The sequence below is a fragment of the Paroedura picta genome, chromosome 4 (genome assembly GCF_049243985.1).
Source record: "Paroedura picta isolate Pp20150507F chromosome 4, Ppicta_v3.0, whole genome shotgun sequence".
NCBI classification, from domain to species: domain Eukaryota; kingdom Metazoa; phylum Chordata; class Lepidosauria; order Squamata; family Gekkonidae; genus Paroedura; species Paroedura picta.
The window spans coordinates 128,113,857-128,131,462 of NC_135372.1; the positions used below are offsets into that span (position 1 = coordinate 128,113,857).

At 42.7% G+C, this 17,606-nt stretch overlaps 1 protein-coding gene across 1 annotated transcript in view; it reads left to right on the plus strand.

Moving 5' to 3' along the window:
- BCAS4 (breast carcinoma amplified sequence 4) overlaps positions 1-17,384 on the plus strand; it is a 37,995-nt gene extending 20,611 nt beyond the window's left edge. The window contains exons 4-5 of the mRNA XM_077336232.1: positions 1,183-1,284; positions 3,953-17,384. Coding sequence (XP_077192347.1) covers positions 1,183-1,284; positions 3,953-4,105 — 255 coding nt within the window. The 3' untranslated portion in view covers positions 4,106-17,384. The remainder of the gene's footprint in view (positions 1-1,182; positions 1,285-3,952) is intronic.
- Positions 17,385-17,606: the final 222 nt, after the last annotated feature.

Consider the following 17,606-nt stretch of genomic DNA (forward strand, 5'->3'; position numbering starts at 1 on the left):
CACTTGCTTATTTTTGTTAAATTTTGGGTCCATTTTTAACTATACTGAATTTTGCTTGATATTGTACAGCAGAACCAGTTATCTGGGTTAGCAGGATATAAAGTAGAGACTGTGATAGTCTTTTCTAGTTTAGTGGTATAAAATTTAATCTGTTTTTTAGAGACTTGTTTATTATTTATTTATTATTTATTACATATTTGAGGATATGTCATACATGACATAAGCTAAGGAAAGGCATCCTAAAAGTTATAGACTGCTTAAACATTTCTTATATTTAGGTTCTGCGAAGTTCTTTTTCTCCTGAACACATTGTTCAGGCTGTGATGGGGACAACTCCAGACCCTTTTTTCTTTGTTAGCTTCCAACAATAACTCTCTGGGACCCCAAATACACAGTTTAAAGAACCACATGCTACCTACCCGATCAGTGGTGACTAGTCCTTTAAGCTGATTCTGTGAAGGCTTAAGGGGGTGGCAGGATACAGTGGATGAGCGATAGGGTTGTGAGTGTCCTGCTTAATGCAGGGGGTTGGACTAGATGACCCATGAGGTCCCTTCCAACTCTATTATTCTATGATTCTAAGCCACCAGCCTGTGTCAAATGGTCACCTATCAATCGATCCTCTGGTAGTTCTACTCTTAGAGCAGGAAAGGGGAACAGTTGAACAGAGATTGCTACAAGGTCACCATAGTCTGTCCCGAATCTGTCCATCCTTTTTGGTGGTGTGAGGTTGCTGCGCGTCCCTGAGTCATGAATAAGGCTTTTAAGGGAGTTTAAGGGAGGAGGCCAAGGAAGAAAAAATTGCTTGATCTCCCAACTCAGAGGAGAGTTGATCTAGTGGAGAGGGTGTGAAATGGGGACTAGACCTAGGAGAGAGGATGTGAAAATATGCTGCTGCTTCATCCCACCTGTGGCCTAGGGCTTGTCACAAATGTAAGACAGACTTGGACACAATGGGAGATAAGGGAGCACTTGACATTGCTGAATCTAAATGAAAATCAACTGAATGTTTGCCTGGATGGGAGACCATTGGGAGACACACATAAACTATTCTGAACGTTGTAAAGAAAGTAATGTGATATAAATAAAACAGTACTTGTGTTTCTAAACAGTTGAGTGAAAGGTGTTCTGAAATGTACTAAAAGTGTTTTCTTATGCAGCCCGTCCCCCTTGTCTATGCAGATTAGAAACGGCACATCCCAGCTCCTGGATGAGGCAGTTCCACTCATTAAAGCCAAGATGATAGAAATGCACAGTATCTCTATGAAGGTGGATAAACTAGAGGTTTGTCATTTACATTCAGTAGTTTTTATGAATAAGATTGTGTGTTTGAAAGTTTTTTTCCCTTCAGAAATCGTGTGGAAAGTTTGAATCAGTGGGTTGGATCTTATGATGCAGGGATTGTGGGATTTTCCCCACCTCTCCTCCCCCCCCCCACCCCCCAAAGCTGGTTCTGACCCTGAGTGGAGGGACTTGTGTGTATAAATAGCTACATCAGTTAGGAGCTGAAGTGGAGAGGGGGCAGAGGGTGAAATGGCTCTGTTCTTTCTTTGCCGCTCACACAATAGGCAAAGAAGGGTAATCACCTTCTCTCCTCTTTCTCCACTAGAACCACCTGACTGGTACAGCTATTAGTATGCCCAAGTTCCTTAATCCTGGGTAGAAACTTTCCTTGGATTGGAAATGGCTCCAGAGTGGAGGCAGGAAATCATCAGAGCCTTCAGCTGACCAACACTCTTAATCAGAAAAGATATCATGATCATGGCTAAAGTTTCATGACCTATTTTATTTCCTTAACCAGAAATCTGGCTGTATGAATTGTTAGACATTTGAAAATATTCTTTCATTTCCTGCTGGCTAGCTCAGGAGATTTTAAAATATCCCCCTCCCCCAATCTGATCATGACTATTAAAGAAAAATCTATATCAGTCTCCTTGTCCATGGATGAGCAGGCATACTGTATTTAGCTTGGGACAATATATCTATCTACAAAATTAAAATAAGCTTTGAATAGCCTTTTAGAGAAGGTTTTACAGTGGCTATTCAGATGTCAGTGAGAGATATGACCCAAGCACAGAACTTGCAGACTTTCAGAAAATTGGTGTTTTTACAAATTGATCCCCAAAATCAAAATCCAGCAAAAGGAAAAAAAATAAACAGAGGTAAATAAACAGGCCGCAGTCTCCAAAACTTTAATGACTGCCAACTTAGGACTCTGGTTTCAGTAGTCAGTCAGTCAGTAAGCTTTTATTGGCATAGAATATGTATAAGACATATAAAAATAGGGTTTAAAATTTCAACAAATTCAGTAGTCAAGAACTCCCCCACCATTGGTTCAGCAGATGAGGTGTCATGAAACATTTATGAACATTCCAACTTGAAGTTTAAAAACTGCTGGCACAAAAGGCCCTTCAGGCAATGGGACTGATGCCTTCACTTTGACATACTATAGGTTATATGGCTGTGTGCAAATTTCCCTCTGGGACAAAACGTAGTAAGATGTTTATCACAGTGTTAAGTATCTAATAATAGGTGTTTAAGGGACTTGGAAGTGAAAGTAGCAAAATGTATTTTTTAAAAAGTACGCTTCAAATTTAACCACTGTGTGTAATGTAGCTTTTCTTCCATGAGAATGAGAGTTGTACTACAGTCAGAAAGTCAGTGTAGCTGATTTTTATTATGCGTCAAGGAAGTCAATAATACTTTTCTTTTGGCAGATTAGAACACTGTATTGTAGTTGCATAATTATGCACTTTCCACTTCGATAAAGCCCTTTTCAGCCCTGGCTCCTGCCTGGTAGAACGAGCTTCCATGAGAGATCAAGACCCTGCCTGAACTTTCTGAATTCCACAGAGCCTGTAAGAGAGTTCTTCAGCTGGGCCTTTGGTTGAAGTCGACTATATCTAACTCTCAGGCCTCCCTCCCACCTCTTCTGCCCTCCCTTCCTCTTCTGACTCCTCTTAATGTCCATCACTTTGGCTGGCTATAAACTATTATCGATCCCAGTAATCTTCACTGATGCAACTGTGATTTATCTGTGGTTCTAAAATTTTAAATTTGTTTTTATATTGTGGAATATATTGGTTTTATTGAGCTTTTAGATTCTGTAAACCACTTCGAGACAGTATGTCTGAGAGGGGCGATATATATAAACAAACAAACAAATATAATGAAGTTGGTTAATACTTTTGGTGAATCTGCTTTTGGTGAATTATGCCATTAGGTCTATTCAAGTAGAGCATTAAAACTCGGAAAATTTGGCAACTTGCTTCAAAAAGTCTGACAATCATACTTAATTTGCCAGAATAGCTTTATGATGGTGGATATCTCAGTAGAATTTAATGTTAAAAAGTGTTCGTATTGTTTGCTGACATGTTTCTGTCTGAAATTTTACCTAATGTGTGAAATTGCATAGTATAATCCCTTTTGACACCAACAACTTTGCCTCTTAGCCTGGCCTGTAATTGACCATTTTCTGAGTTGTGTATTGTACTTAAATCCATGTCTACACAAAATCTCCATTATTAAGTCTAGATAGAAAGCAAGACAGTTTAAGATATGGACCCCATAATGAAGTCTCGTTCTGCATAGTGCTGTATTCTGGTTGTTATGCCTCTCTTCAGCTCAAGAAAGTTCAGAAGATACTAGTGAAAAGCCACAGTTGTCAGACCATCAAAATACAGTACTGCACTAATAGTAGATCCCTATGATGGCATCCTCCTTATCTTCTATATATGGAGTAGCAGTGATCAGAATGGAGATTAGCACAACCCCAGTCTGCATTGCAGGTGGTATGCACTTGATTCAGTGTGACTTGCACAAGAACTGTGACTGATCAAGGAAGCAGTTACCTAGAAGTACCCCTTCTTAACATTAGAAAATGAAACCACAACAACTCTGAAACCTAGGAAGATTTTGTCTCATTAGCTTTTTTCTCCTCTAACAACTCTAGGCATTTTTTAAAATGGTTGGACAGCATGCTTCTTTCCTAGAAGAACAAGTATTCCAAGCAGAGAAGGCTCATGCTGTCATCACTCACACTGTTGGGAAGCTATTCGGATCTGCTGCTATTTCTTTATTTAAGTGTGAGTTCTTCACTGCATGAAGGAAATACCTTTTTGCCACACACCTTGGGTGTTTACTACAATTTATAATTTGTTGTGCAGTTTTAGTATGCACATTTCAAAAAGCTTTTCTGCCACCCAGAGATGACTGGATGGCTGGTTTTGGTGATGGACAGATGGTCACTTTAAACTATATGGATTATATTCAGAATCAATTTTTGAAGTTCTACATGTTGGTCCTCTTCAAGTGGCTCGTGTACATGCAACCTTTTACCCACATATGAACTACAGAGAGCATCACTATTCTGTTTCTTAAATTAAAATTCTAGCCCACTGTCAAGGCTTATAGGCTTGGTGTAGTCACGTAACCAAACGATACCAGGATTTGGTATCAGCAGCTCCCGAAGCAACACGCACACAATAAAGCAAAATAAGGCTTTATTGAAGAAATTTAGAAACAATGGTTTTAAAAACAAGGCATATGGTTCAGCAGCAGTAAAATGCACAGATAAAACACGAAAGCTAACTAGCCATTTGAGATGGGCATGAACTGGCTCACAGTCTAGTTTGTGATGAATTTTGGTCAGTTTGTGGTTTGCAAACTGAAGTTCATGGCAGGGAGCTTTCCAGCATTTCGTGGGAACTTGGGAATGCTGCTTTCATCTTGAGTAAAAAAGTATGGCTAGAATGTCTCAAGGCTTAATTTTTCCACTTTAGGTGATCTTGGGTTTGCAGCCCAGGTTAAGTTCCAAAATTATTTAAAGCAATTTACTTGCCAAACAAAACATTTCCAGAGTATTGGAATCCTACTTAATTTTCCAGTGTGCCAACATGGATGTTAGTTGTTCCTGCAATAACAATGATATTGCAGCAATATTTGGGAACATGTTTCTACGGGAGCCATTACTCACGGCATGCTCTGATTGCATGGTACCCTCAACACAGTGTCTTAAACGGGAAATACAGTAAGCAGGCAGAGTAGTTCCTTTTAATGTACAGGTGACTCCTCTGTGGCTGTTTTCATACATGAGACTGAAACTGTCTTTGCTGCCACATGTACAGTCCCTCCCACCCAGAACTGGAAAAGCTGAGTATGGCTAGTACAATACTTTCTCCTCTTTCAGTGCACAGTACTGCCTGCCATCTGGCCTTCTGCTTGGGGGCGGGGAAAGGTAGGGAGGGCAGAGGGGTTCTCTTGCAGGCTGTATTAGCACAGCACAGAGAGCCAAGCTTAGCTTGTCCCTGCTGTGTAGGAGGGGCTTTCTTCCTTGCAGGCAGATTCTGCCTACTGCTGCTGGAAGGGTGGAGTTCTGTTTGCTGTTGGAGGGAGAAGCTTAAGCTTCCCACCAAGCAGCAGCAAGATGCAGCTGGCTGTCTGGCAGCATACTTCTCAGTGCCCATTGGAACATGGCATTAGTCCATATGTAGACCAGCATTCGAAAACCACTGGAGTAGGATATGGGTTTGTAATGGTTTCAGTCCTATTTTTAAAAACATGTGCTATTTTTTCCCCCTCCCTACTGGCTGTCATGTACTTTTAACTCCTCTGTTAAGCTTACAGTGCTCAAAAGGTCTCTGTAAAGAAATTTAATAGAATGCACTTTATAATCAGTTGGGTGAACAACATCATACAAGGCTTTTAATTGAAAAACAAATGCATGTAGGAAAAATGGATTGTGTATAACTGGATTATTCAATGGAAAATGTGAAGCTTGAGGCTTATTGAGTAGAAAGTTCCAAAACCTAGGAATGTGGGCGGAGGGTGCTCTTCTACCTCTGGGAACTTGGAAGAGGAATTTACAATATTTATACATTGCTTTGTAGCTGAGATTGCGTCTCAAAAATGGATCAAAAATTCTAACGAATAAACATTAGCAACAGTAATAGTTAAATTATGAGCAATATGCTGATACAAATAAAGGAATTAAGTTGCAAATATTCAAATTTAGCAGTGGAATTTGCTCTCAGATTTGTGGCAGTGGAATGGAGGAACATGGGAAGTATGTGATGATCCAAGTCTTCACCCAGTTCTACTGTTTCAGCTGCCATTGATTGCTACTTATTCAAGGGGTTGTGGAAGTCTTGGTGGTGGTGGGGAATTGCCTTTCCCTCAAAACACACCCCTATATTTAGGAATTACAGATTTTTTTTTTTGTCTTTGGAGTGGGGCTTTCCTCACTTGGGCCAAGATGAAATTAGTTTTCTGCTTTCTTCTTAGCAGCAGTGAAAGAGAAGCAAGACCTGTATAATAAAAGTTCAAAATGATAATGTCGACCATTTGATATTGGGCAGATGCCTTCCTTCAGATTTTTCAGTGTCGAACCACAGGGTTATGATGAGATTTTAAAAGTTTGAAGTCCAGTGCTCCCCATTAATGTTGGAAGCCACCCTGAGCCAGCATGCTAGGAGGGGCGAGGTATACATAAACAAACAAACAAACAAATAAATAAAATTTGCTTGGTATCTTTGATTCTCAGATATAGAAGTTCTTTGCATTCTTTCCCCCCCCCAATAGAGTGCCAACCATCTTTCCCATATCTTCGATGTCTTTTTCCTTAGATTCTTCTGATTCCCTTCCTCCTTTCTTCAGATCCCTACATATCATTCCAGTGCTATGTCTCCATTCAGCAACTTCCACTTTACAATTCCCTAAGAGTTCTTTCATCATGTCATATTACAGTCAGAAATATCCTATTGTGTGGTTTTCCTAGAGAACAGTTAAACTCCTTTCATCACAGTATCTACCTCAGAGGTGGCCAAACTGTGGCTCTCCAGATGTTCATGGGCTATAATTACCATGGGCCCCTATAAGCGCCCTGCTGGCCTGGGCTCATCGTAGTTGTAGTTCATGGACATCTGGAGAGCCACAGGCCACCCCTGAACTATATTGATGCTACTGTTGAATTAGCTCTTCAATAACTAGAATGTTTGTGAGCATTCCAAACATGAAACGAGCTCTTGTCAGTAGCTAAGTTAGAGCATCCCAAAGCAAGTCATTTTCTAGCCTGCTTGTGAATAAATTATTTGGTACCTTCTCATTTCCAAGAGGAGCAGAAGTAGTAGTAGTAGTAGTAGTAGTAGTAGTAGTTGTTGTTGTTATTATTGCTGTTGCTGTTGCTGTTGCTGCTGCTGTTGCTGTTGCTGTTGTTATGGAATACATAAACCATCCCTCCATATAAGTCTCAGAAAATTAAAGTAGCAGAGGGCAGCGTAGAAATATAAACTTTCCAAAATCTTGAAGAGACCAACATTGCCAAGTCAGAGCACCAGATTCAATCATAATTCTCATTTGGCTCACTGTGTACTAGAAATTACTTCTTCTGACCCTTCTTTTCCAGAAGACTTGACTTTTAAAGGAAGGTTTCTTCCCCATTAGTTGGTACACTTTGCTTTCCTTTTTCTCCTCTTTATTGCTTATTCTTTTAAATATTTGGCTAATTATTTGCTGAAATGATAGATAAAGCATTCTTTCTCATTACCTAGATTAATATGATCTGGCATCATGACACATACTTCTGTACCCTCACAGTTGGATTACTGCAATGTGTTCTAAATGGGGCTGGAAATTACAATTGATCCAGAAAGCAGCAGACCAACCATTGACAGAGGAAGCCACTGAGAATATATGGTGCCCATTTTGAAACATCTACATTAGCTGCCAGTGTGAGTTTGGTCCAAGGTGCTCATTATTAATTTAAAGCCCTTCATGCCGTAGAACCCATATATTTAAAGGACAGTCTCCTTCCATAAGTTCCTCTGCACTTGTTATAGCCATCAGGCAGCTGTCTTTTTGTTAATCTCATCACTTAGGGTGCCCCATCTGGCATCAGCCAGAACCTGGATCTTTTCCATTGTGGCTCCAACTCTGTAGAATGAAGAACTGAGGTGGCCACCTTCCTTGGAGATGTTCAGGAGGTACTGCAAGCCAGGGCTTTTAAATGAATTTAAGAGCAATAATTTAAGAGCAATAATTCAAGAGCCATTTTGGTGTAGTGGTTAGGACTGTGGACTTCTAATCTGGCATGCCGGGTTCGATTCTGCACTCCCCTACATGCAGCCAGCTGACTGACCTTGGGCTCGCCATGGCGCTGATAAAACTGTTCTGACCAAGCAGTGATATCAGGGCTCTCTCAGCCTCACCCACCCCACAGGGTGTCTGTTGTGGGGAGAGGAATGGGAAGGCGACTGTAAGCCGCTTTGAGACTCCTTCGGGTAGGGAAAAGCAGCATATAAGAACCAACTCTTCTTCTTCTTCTTCTTCTTCTTCTTCTTCTTCTTCTTCTTCTTCTTCTTCTTGCGATTGGTAGCATCTGGGCACATGTGTCTAAGTGCTGCTAACTTCATCAGTAATCACTGCCTAAACTAGAGTAACGTAAAAAGAATTGGAAATAAATTGCTTTAGACAAACACCTTTAACTTTCATGCTCCTTTTAATGTAGCATCTATTTAAGTTTTAGTGAGTAATATTAGTTTTGTTGGCAAGCCAGTACTTCCTAATCTCTCCTTTCGCACCAGCTTTATGTGGAGGTGTTGCAACTTGTAATCAATATCCTTAAAACATGTGATTGATGTAATCTGTCAAAACCAAGGAATGGGAGACAGTTTAATGTTTAACGGACCAGAAGGATGGGTGAGGGAGGAATCCTTCCACAGTCTGTTATCAATCATAGTTGTATAAAAACGATACAAATCGCTGTGGAATATGTTTATAATGCAGTAGTGGTATTATAAATATGTGTATTAGAAGTTTGGATCCTTTTTCACTCAGTCTCACCTGCTTCCTCACATTGCTTACAGCCTATATGGTTTTTATCCAAGCAGGTTCTATGATCCTTAGCCTAGATGTATTTTGTAGTCAAAGGGGCTCTCTTCCCCTTTTTCATTGGTGGAAAAGCTGGTTGGATCCTAGACTGGAACATGGTAGGCTTCCTCTTGTTTTCCGAATTACACAGAATAATCAGCAGGGGCTTGAAAGTTTTTCTGAATTTTGGAATCTTAGGTAAGGACTGTGCTGCCTCCTGTAGTGGTTTCACAAATGCACAGGCCAAACACTTTTAACCATCTTTTCTTTCCAGTGTAGTTTTATAATAGGTTTGCTGAATTTGTTTCCATTATCACAACAACAAAAAGGTCATCCTACTGGAAAATACTTATGGGGTGCATGTGAATGCTTGTGACACTAGTGACAATTCTTTTTTTTTTCTTCATGCAATAGAGCTGCCATTTGAGTCCACAGATATTCAGCCCTTTTTTTAATGTGCAGGAGGAATATTCATGAAGTTCAAAAATGTACTGTCAGATTTCCAGTACTGAGGACTTTCTCCCACACCATGTAGACCAGTGGTCCCCAAACCCCGGTCCGGGAACTGGTACCGGTCCGTGGATCAGTTGGTACCGGGTCGTGGCTCCTCTTCGTCCTCCTCCCTGGCTGCTGCCTCGGGGGCTGCCCTGCCACTCTGCCACCGACTCACCTTTGGTGCTCTCCAGCGGCTGCCATGGCTGGGGCTCCCCCTTGGCGTGGCACTGCGCAGCTGCTGCTGGCAGCACCCCCCAGCAGGCAGCGGGAAGTCAGGGGCACTGGCGGGAAAGCAAGTGGAGCAGGGGCTCAGGCGGCAGCGGCCCTCAGCAAAAGACTACCCCCCCCGGGCCTCAGTAAAATTGTCAAGCGTTGACCGGTCCCCAGTGATAAAAAGATTGGGGACCACTGATGTAGACTTCTAACAATGTAGGTTTAGACCTTAGCATAGGATGGCACTGTAAGTGTCCTGGAGTGGGACTCTGAGCAGCAAAGCATTTCTGTGCATACCAAGGAAGGGCAGAGGCGCATCCTTTGAGGCATTCTTTGAGGTAAGTGTGTGAATTGCAATCAGCAGTGACGAAATGGCTCAAGCAGAGTCATCTGACAGAAGTCCTGTGGCTGGGTAAGAAGGGACCAAGCGAGGAAGTGCACCTACCCAACTTGGACGGAGTGCATCTAGCAGTAACCCACTGCGCCAAAAACCTGGGTGTGAACCTCAACACCTCCCTCTCCATGGAGGCGCAGGTCACGAGAGTAGCGAGACAGGCCTTTTACCATCTACGCCAAGCCAAACTATTAGTGCCCTACTTGGCACCAGAATACCTAGCCACAGTGATCCATGCGACGGTGACCTCTAGACTGGACTAGTGCAACTTGCCCTATGCAGGCCTACTGTTATCCTTGACCCAGAAACTGCAATTGGTTCAGAACGCAGCAGCCAGGATACCAGGATCTCTAATACACCATGGAGATCTCATATCCAGTCTATACTTCAACAACTCAGCTGGCTCCCAATTCAATTCCGAATCAGGCTTAGGTTTTGGTTCTTTCCTTCAAGGCCATACATGGTCTGGGCCCTGTGTACCTGAGAGACAATCTTTCTGCCTATACCCCCAAAAGAGCATTACGCTCCGCCACCGCCAACTGGCTGGTGATCCCTGGCCCCAAACAAGCACGTCGGTCCTCAACAAGGCCCAGAGCTTTTATTGTCCTGGCCCCCACATGGTGGAACGAGCTCCCTGAAGAGATCAGGGCCCTGAATGAACTCCCACAATTTTGCAGGGTCTGCAAAGGGGAGCTCCTATACCAGGCATTTGCCTGAGACCGACCAAAGCCAAATAACATCCACAGGTCCCCCTCAGACATCCCTTCCATGGCCTAAACCAGTCTGACCTCTCTGGGGACCATAGCTAAGTTACAGTTCCTGTTATATTGTTGTTGTTTAAGACCATTGAAATTGTGTTATTCAGAACCACAGTTAGATTACTGTTGATGTATTGACTATGTTATATGTTGGGTCGATTCATGTATCTCCCCGTGATGTTATATGTAAACCTCCCTGAGCTGTATGGAAGGGTGGCATAAAAATCTAATAAATAAAATACCACTGCACAGTTCCAAGGTTTTTGTTTGTTTGTTTAATTTAAAGCCTTGCAGCCCTTTCTGAGAAACTGATTTGTAGATTTAGATCTGGCTGACATGGGGGTGTATGTGTGATTTTATTTTTTAAATCCCCAAATAGAAGAATCTGTGCCCTGGCACTTTTTCAGGTACAGAATGAGGGAAGAACAGGTTTTTCTTTTGCAAAGCATGGAAGAAATGAGGGGAGAGGGGAAGAGACAGAAGATAGCTCCGAAATGCAAGCATGTATACTTATTTAGCCATTATCCCACCAGAAATGGGAGAGCGCTGCAAACTTGCAAGTAGCACACGGCCATTTAATAAAACCTGATTTTGAAAGCTCTTTTTAAATCCTCCTGTAGATAAATAGTGGGCTTTTTAGTTAGAGGGACTCTTTGTGATCCTGTGCTGCTGCTGCTGGTTTCTGGACAGTTTTCATTTTTTAAGTGTCATCAAGAAAGATAAGGGGACTCTCCTAAATTCATGAATGCCCACTAAGATTACATTCAGAGAGCTCAAAGTCATTTGGGGGTTGCTAGGCAATCACATAGAGCCTCTTGTGGCACAGAGTGGTAAGGCAGCAGACATGTAGTCTGAAAGCTCTGCCCATCAGGCTGGGCGTTCAATCCCAGCAGCCAGCTCAAGGTTGACTCAGCCTTTCATCCTTCCGAGGTCGGTAAAATGAATACCCAGCTTGCTGGGGGGGGGGGGGGGTAAACGGTAATGACTGGGGAAGGCACTAGCAAACCACCCCATATTGAGTGGATACCTTTACCTTTTTAAGCAATCACATATTGTCCAACCTTCCAAGCTTTGCAAAGCTGTAGGAGCATGAAGGGTGGACTTGGAGGTCAAAACAGCTCTGGAAAAAGTCCCATTCCATCCCCTGTCCTGTTCTATGATGGTGGAGGACTTGCTGAGAACAGGTGTGGTGGGTGACCACTAGGTGACTTTATACTTATGCAGATTGACCAGGCTCAGTGGCAGCTCCCTTGAAACTTGGCAACACTTTTCCTGGGGAGAGGCTGCCAAGGGGACAGAAAACTGAACATGGGGAGCCTCTCTGGTTGGCTGATGGGTGAGAAGGAGGTAGGAAAGGGGCTGCCAAGGGAAAGACAGAATAAATTATTGGGGGGGGGGATACAGGGCAAGATGAGTTGCCCCCTGCAAATCCTTGTGTATCTCCTACTTATATATTAATACCAGTTGCAACAAGCACTGTAATTTATTGATGATGGTCGGTCCTAAAAAAATATTCAAAGTTGATATCAGACTTTGCAACATCACATGAAGGTAATTCTCCATACTAACAATTATAATTTCATCCCTTGATCTGTACCTGATTATCTTAGCATTTAAGACTGACATGCTGGAATGCAGCTAATTCTCTTTTGGCATGGAGGAGTGCCTTTGCATTCCTCTGTCAGGACCGCCTTGTGCTGGGTTGAAATATATTAACTGGAAGACAGAGGAAGAATTCCTGGTAACAGAGAAAGTAGTCAGGGAATCTCCTGACTTTTCCTGTGTCCCTTGATAGCTGCTGCTGTTGGGACTGCAGCATGACGTTGTCTACTGCAGCACTATTGACTGTATGGCATATGCTTTTGTCATGCACAGGAATACTTGCTGTGGGAAGGAATTGCTTCCTTGATCAGAATTTGGATACTCAGCTCTGTAATTCAGTGTCTATTTTTAAGTAATTAACTGTCTATGGATGGATATCTTGCCTTCTCAACAAATGGATTAGTTCCTGATAAAGAAGAAGAGTTGGTTCTTATATGCCGCTTTTCTCTACTCAAAGGAGTCTCAAAACGGCTTACAATCCCTTTCACTTTCCTATCCCCTCAACAGATACCCTGTGAGGGAGGTGAGGCTGAGAGATATTACTGATGAAGAGTTTGTTCTTATATGCCACTTTTCTCTACCCGAAGGAGTCTCAAAGCGGCTTACATTCGCCTTCCCTTTCCTCTCCCCACAGCAGACACCTTGTGAGGTGGGTGAGGCTGAGAGATCCCTGATATTACTGCTTGATCAGAACAGCTTTATCAGCACCATGACGAGCCCAAGGTCACCCAGCTGGCTGCATGTGGGGGAGTGCAGGATTGGACGCAGCTTGCCAGATTAGAAGGCCACACTCTTAACCACTACACCAAACTGATGCATAACACCACTAGTTTGATTTATTGCACTTAAAAGCCAATAGCAATGAAGACTGTTATGATTTAGGGAGGATTACCCACAGCAAAATAGCATACAGCAAATTGCGTCATGTAATCGCAAAGGGTATTCCTTGCTATTTAGCTGTTTCCATTTGCCCCAAATTTCCTTCATCTTTAGACCCTCCCCCTCCAATTACAGCTGCCTCATAATTTGTCTGCTTAGTCAAAATGGTGCTCCCCCATTTTCCCCCACATTGTTGCAGGTTCCTGATGACTGTGCCCCACCCTTACACTTTTTTGCTTTGTTTTTTATAAAGAGAGCATCTGGTTCCTGGTCAGGCTTCTCCTGAATGCAGTAGCAGAAAGTGTGGGAGAAGTTTGTGAGATTTCAGAAGATTTCCATCGGGCTGTGGGGAGGTGAACAGGATCAAAGAAGTGAAAGGGCATTACTGTTTGGATAGTTGCTTCTTGAAATGTAGTTGTTGAGTTGTTTACAGATGAATTAAAACAGTTGGTCTGTGGAATTGATTGGGACTTCATACTGAATAAGTGAGTAATGAACTAATTGTACAATAGGGGAACCTGCAAACAGTGGCAGGGAATGTCGAGTGTAGATCCACACCTATGCCCAGGTCCAGTTTTTCTCTGCCATCAGCTCTGGCATTTCCAACTATCTTTCTTCTTGCCTCCGTTATTTTTTTGTAACAACTCAACATGACGGTCAATCTTGGCATAGGTGTAAAAATCAAAGGGGGAGAGAACTGTTTGTGTTGTGGTATGGGGGGTCTGGCTTGCCTTCTCAGACCCTGCCATTCTTTCATGTCATCATGAGTTGGAGTTGCTATAGTAGTAGTAAAGATGTTGGGGGAGAAAAAGGAGGGTGAATAGTGCGGGTGGTGATATCACTTCCAGTGACATGTCACTTCCACGGGCCATGACATGCAGGTGTGGCCAGCTGGCATTACTTGCAGGGGTCCTTGAAGTTTGCACATTTTTATCATTTTTGGAACACTTTGAGAATATCTTGACCAGTTGGTCTTTAAAGACCTCTGAACACACCTTTGTAATCATTATTGGTCCCATCTTTATAAAGTGTAACACTTTCTTTGATAACTATATGAGGGCTTGCCCCAATACTGATATCCAGCTCTGTACAATGGGGTTAGCCATACCTATCAACTAAGGTTTTACAAACCCACAGAAACCCTGTATTTGCTGGAAAATGACAACTCTCCAAGTCCTCTGGTGGGTAACTTGAGGCCAAGTCCCTTAAGGTAGGAGGGTAAAGGCCGAGGACTCCTTCCAAAGCTCACGGAACCCCAGAGCTCCATGGACCCCTGGTTGAGAATCCCTACAGTTGAGGTTCTCCTGGTGCCTAGTCTTGATGGTTTTTAGCACTGGACAAATATATTCCTTTGCATCCAGACTTGTAATTTAAGGTTTTGGTTTTTTAAAAAACTTGTTTTAAACATTTTAAAAAGCAGGTACCAGGGAGTGAATTTAGTACCCAAGATAACTATTTATTGTTGCATTTCTAGCCTGCCACTCTCCAGAAACTCATGGTGGGTTACAGTACATAATCCCATAAAAACCCCATAAAATCCCCAACCCCCCAAACAACATAAAATCTCTAATGATAAAATGTTGGCAGCATAAAAAAAACCTTTAACCCCGTAGCAGACCATCCTGGGGTGGGGTACAGAAGATATTAATGCATAGACTGAGGGAGGCACTGTGGTTCTAAGCCCTGGCCTCAACCAAAGACCTGGTGGAAGAGCTCCGTCAGGGCCCTCAGCTCTCCAGGGAACTCATTATATCAGATAGGGGCCAGGATCAAAAAGGCTCTGGCCCGAGTCGAGGCCAGGTGTACGTCACTAGGGCCAGGGACCTTGCTTGTCAAAGGCAGCATCATGCATGTTTACCCAGGACTGCCAATTAAAATTGTTCTGGGAAGTACCATTCAAAACATACAGGTGAAGAATATTGCTCTGATTAAGATATTTTGAATAAAATTGATTGATATAGATGAAGAATTTATTGTAAGTGGTGGACCATGTGGAATTGTTTAGAAATGTGAAACATAGGCTAGAAAGATGACTAGCTGGAGCACTTCTCAATTTGTGCTATTAATTGATTGATTAATTGTATGTCTATCAATTTTCTGGGTCCATTTTACTGAATTCCAGATTGAGAAATACTTGAGGGCATTTTTGAAATTCAAGAATAAAAACTTTGACCACAAAGAAATTGAACCCCTTTACAACTCTCCAGGGACTAGCAGGTTTCTCCTAACCTTTGTCCATTCAACCATTATTTCTTTGATAAAAAGGTAAAGGTATCCCCCGTACAAGCACAGAGATGTCTGACCCTTGGGGTGACGCCCTCTAGCGTTTTCATGGCAGACTCAATACAGGGCGGTCATGAGGCGGTCCTCAGTCATTACCGTTTTACCCCCCAGCAAGCTGGGTACTCATTTTACTGACCTCGGAAGGATGGAAGGCTGAGTCAACCTTGAGCCAGCTGCTGGGATTCAACTCCCAGCCTCATGGGCAGAGCTTCAGACAGCTTGTCGGCTGCCTTACCACCTTGCACCACAAGAGGCTCCTTCTTTCTTTGATACTTTGAATGAAAAAAAAAATCCTGACTTCCAAAGGCATCTATCCATTGGATATTTTAATCAATATTATGTGTACTCCTCTTATTAATAAAAGAGTCCACTGTGCAAATAACCTTATACTTTTAATTTTGAACACTAAGGGGGAGCCTGGTCAGGCTCTAACCAAGAATCTAATTAGCTGGGAACACTGCCTAGCCATTCCCCTAAAGACTCAAACTGGGGCCACAACATCTGTGCATTCCACTGAAGAGAACTTAATCCACTCCTTTAAAGCCCTTCCAGACTCTGAACAACTAGCCATCACTGATAAATTGGCACAGCTCACAGCAACACTCAGGGCTGAGAAACAGTAAAATTTCTTCTTCTTTAGCTCCCATTTTCTGCAATGTTAACAGCACTGATCAGGCTTCATCTGAGTCTTTTGACAGCTTAAAATTACTCTGGAGAAAAGAAAGTACCGGTAATATATTCTTCTAGGGAAAGAACGGGCCAACTTTTAGAAAGTCCCTTCCGAGCATCGAAAAATGCTCAAGCTCTCAGATGTTGAGCTACTTGATTGCTCCTTAGAAGACCATGAGCCAGGTCTGCCTGACTCTCCTATGGAGGTTTCCAGTCGTAATTCTACCTCCTTACTTCTTTCAACCATATCCAATGATGGATATATTTGGGGGGGGGGGCACCAAGCATGTGCTGGACACTATGTGAAAGGTAGACGGGCAAATAAAAATCCTTTCTTGGAACATCTTGGGTCGGTGCAATAAATTTTATGATTCAGCATTCTCCACATTTCTGCAGAAATGTAGACATCTTACGTTTCGAAAGAAATGCATTCATGACTGACTTGAAGCAATCCTACCTTAACTCCTACCCACAAAATCTCTCCTCAGCTTGAGATTTATCGGTGACATCTTGACTGTTTGGAGACAGCAAAATCAAGCACTTGAGAAATTCCACCAGGTCTTTCAATTTTCTTCTTATCAGTCTGAACCTCAACCATTCTGCACCACAGGTTCATTTTCTAAATTCCACTGGACAAGTTCATAATGGTCACATAGGCCCATTATGAACAGAGTGGAAGGTCCACATTCGGGGTGAAATGGCTTCAGCTAAAATCACCAATTACACACACTGCAGGCGGCAACCGGGAGCAGAGTCAACGTATGCCGCCAAAAAAGCTGCGTTAGCGAGATGCGGAAAAAAGTGGAGCTTCAGAGTAGCCGAGTGCATAATCGGATACTCTGGGTTTTGCCGCCGTTGCGTTTTGTCCTGTGCATAAGCGGTTTGCTTTGCTTCTTCCTCCTCCGCGTTCTCCATGCCACCGTTTCAGTGGCCATGCATAATAGGCCCTAGACAGCACTTGTACTGAAACCCACTAACAACTACCCATGTCCATGCATACTGCCCTGAGCATACCATGCAACTCTGTTATTGCTAACCATTATGTTACCACTGCGTTTCCTCCAGTTTGTTGGATGGAATCTGACATTTTTGTATCAGGCATTCTTACTATTACAATACCTGCCTAACAAGGTATTGAACAAGAAATAATATACTATATGATGAGGCCAAAAGAAGTGATGTAGCATCATTATTAGTTACCTAGAGCAGGGGTAGTTAACCTGTGGTCCTCCAGATGTTCATGGACTACAATTCCCATGAGCCCCCTGCCAGCGTTTGCTGGCAGGGGGCTCATGGGAATTGTAGTCCATGAACATCTGGAGGACCACAGGTTGACTACCCCTGACCTAGAACTCCTAGATCAAAACAATCCGGTGCATTATCCCCTGATCTATAGCCTATTTTAGACAACTCTCTCAGGGGCCCTGGATGGCCTTTCCCGACTTAAA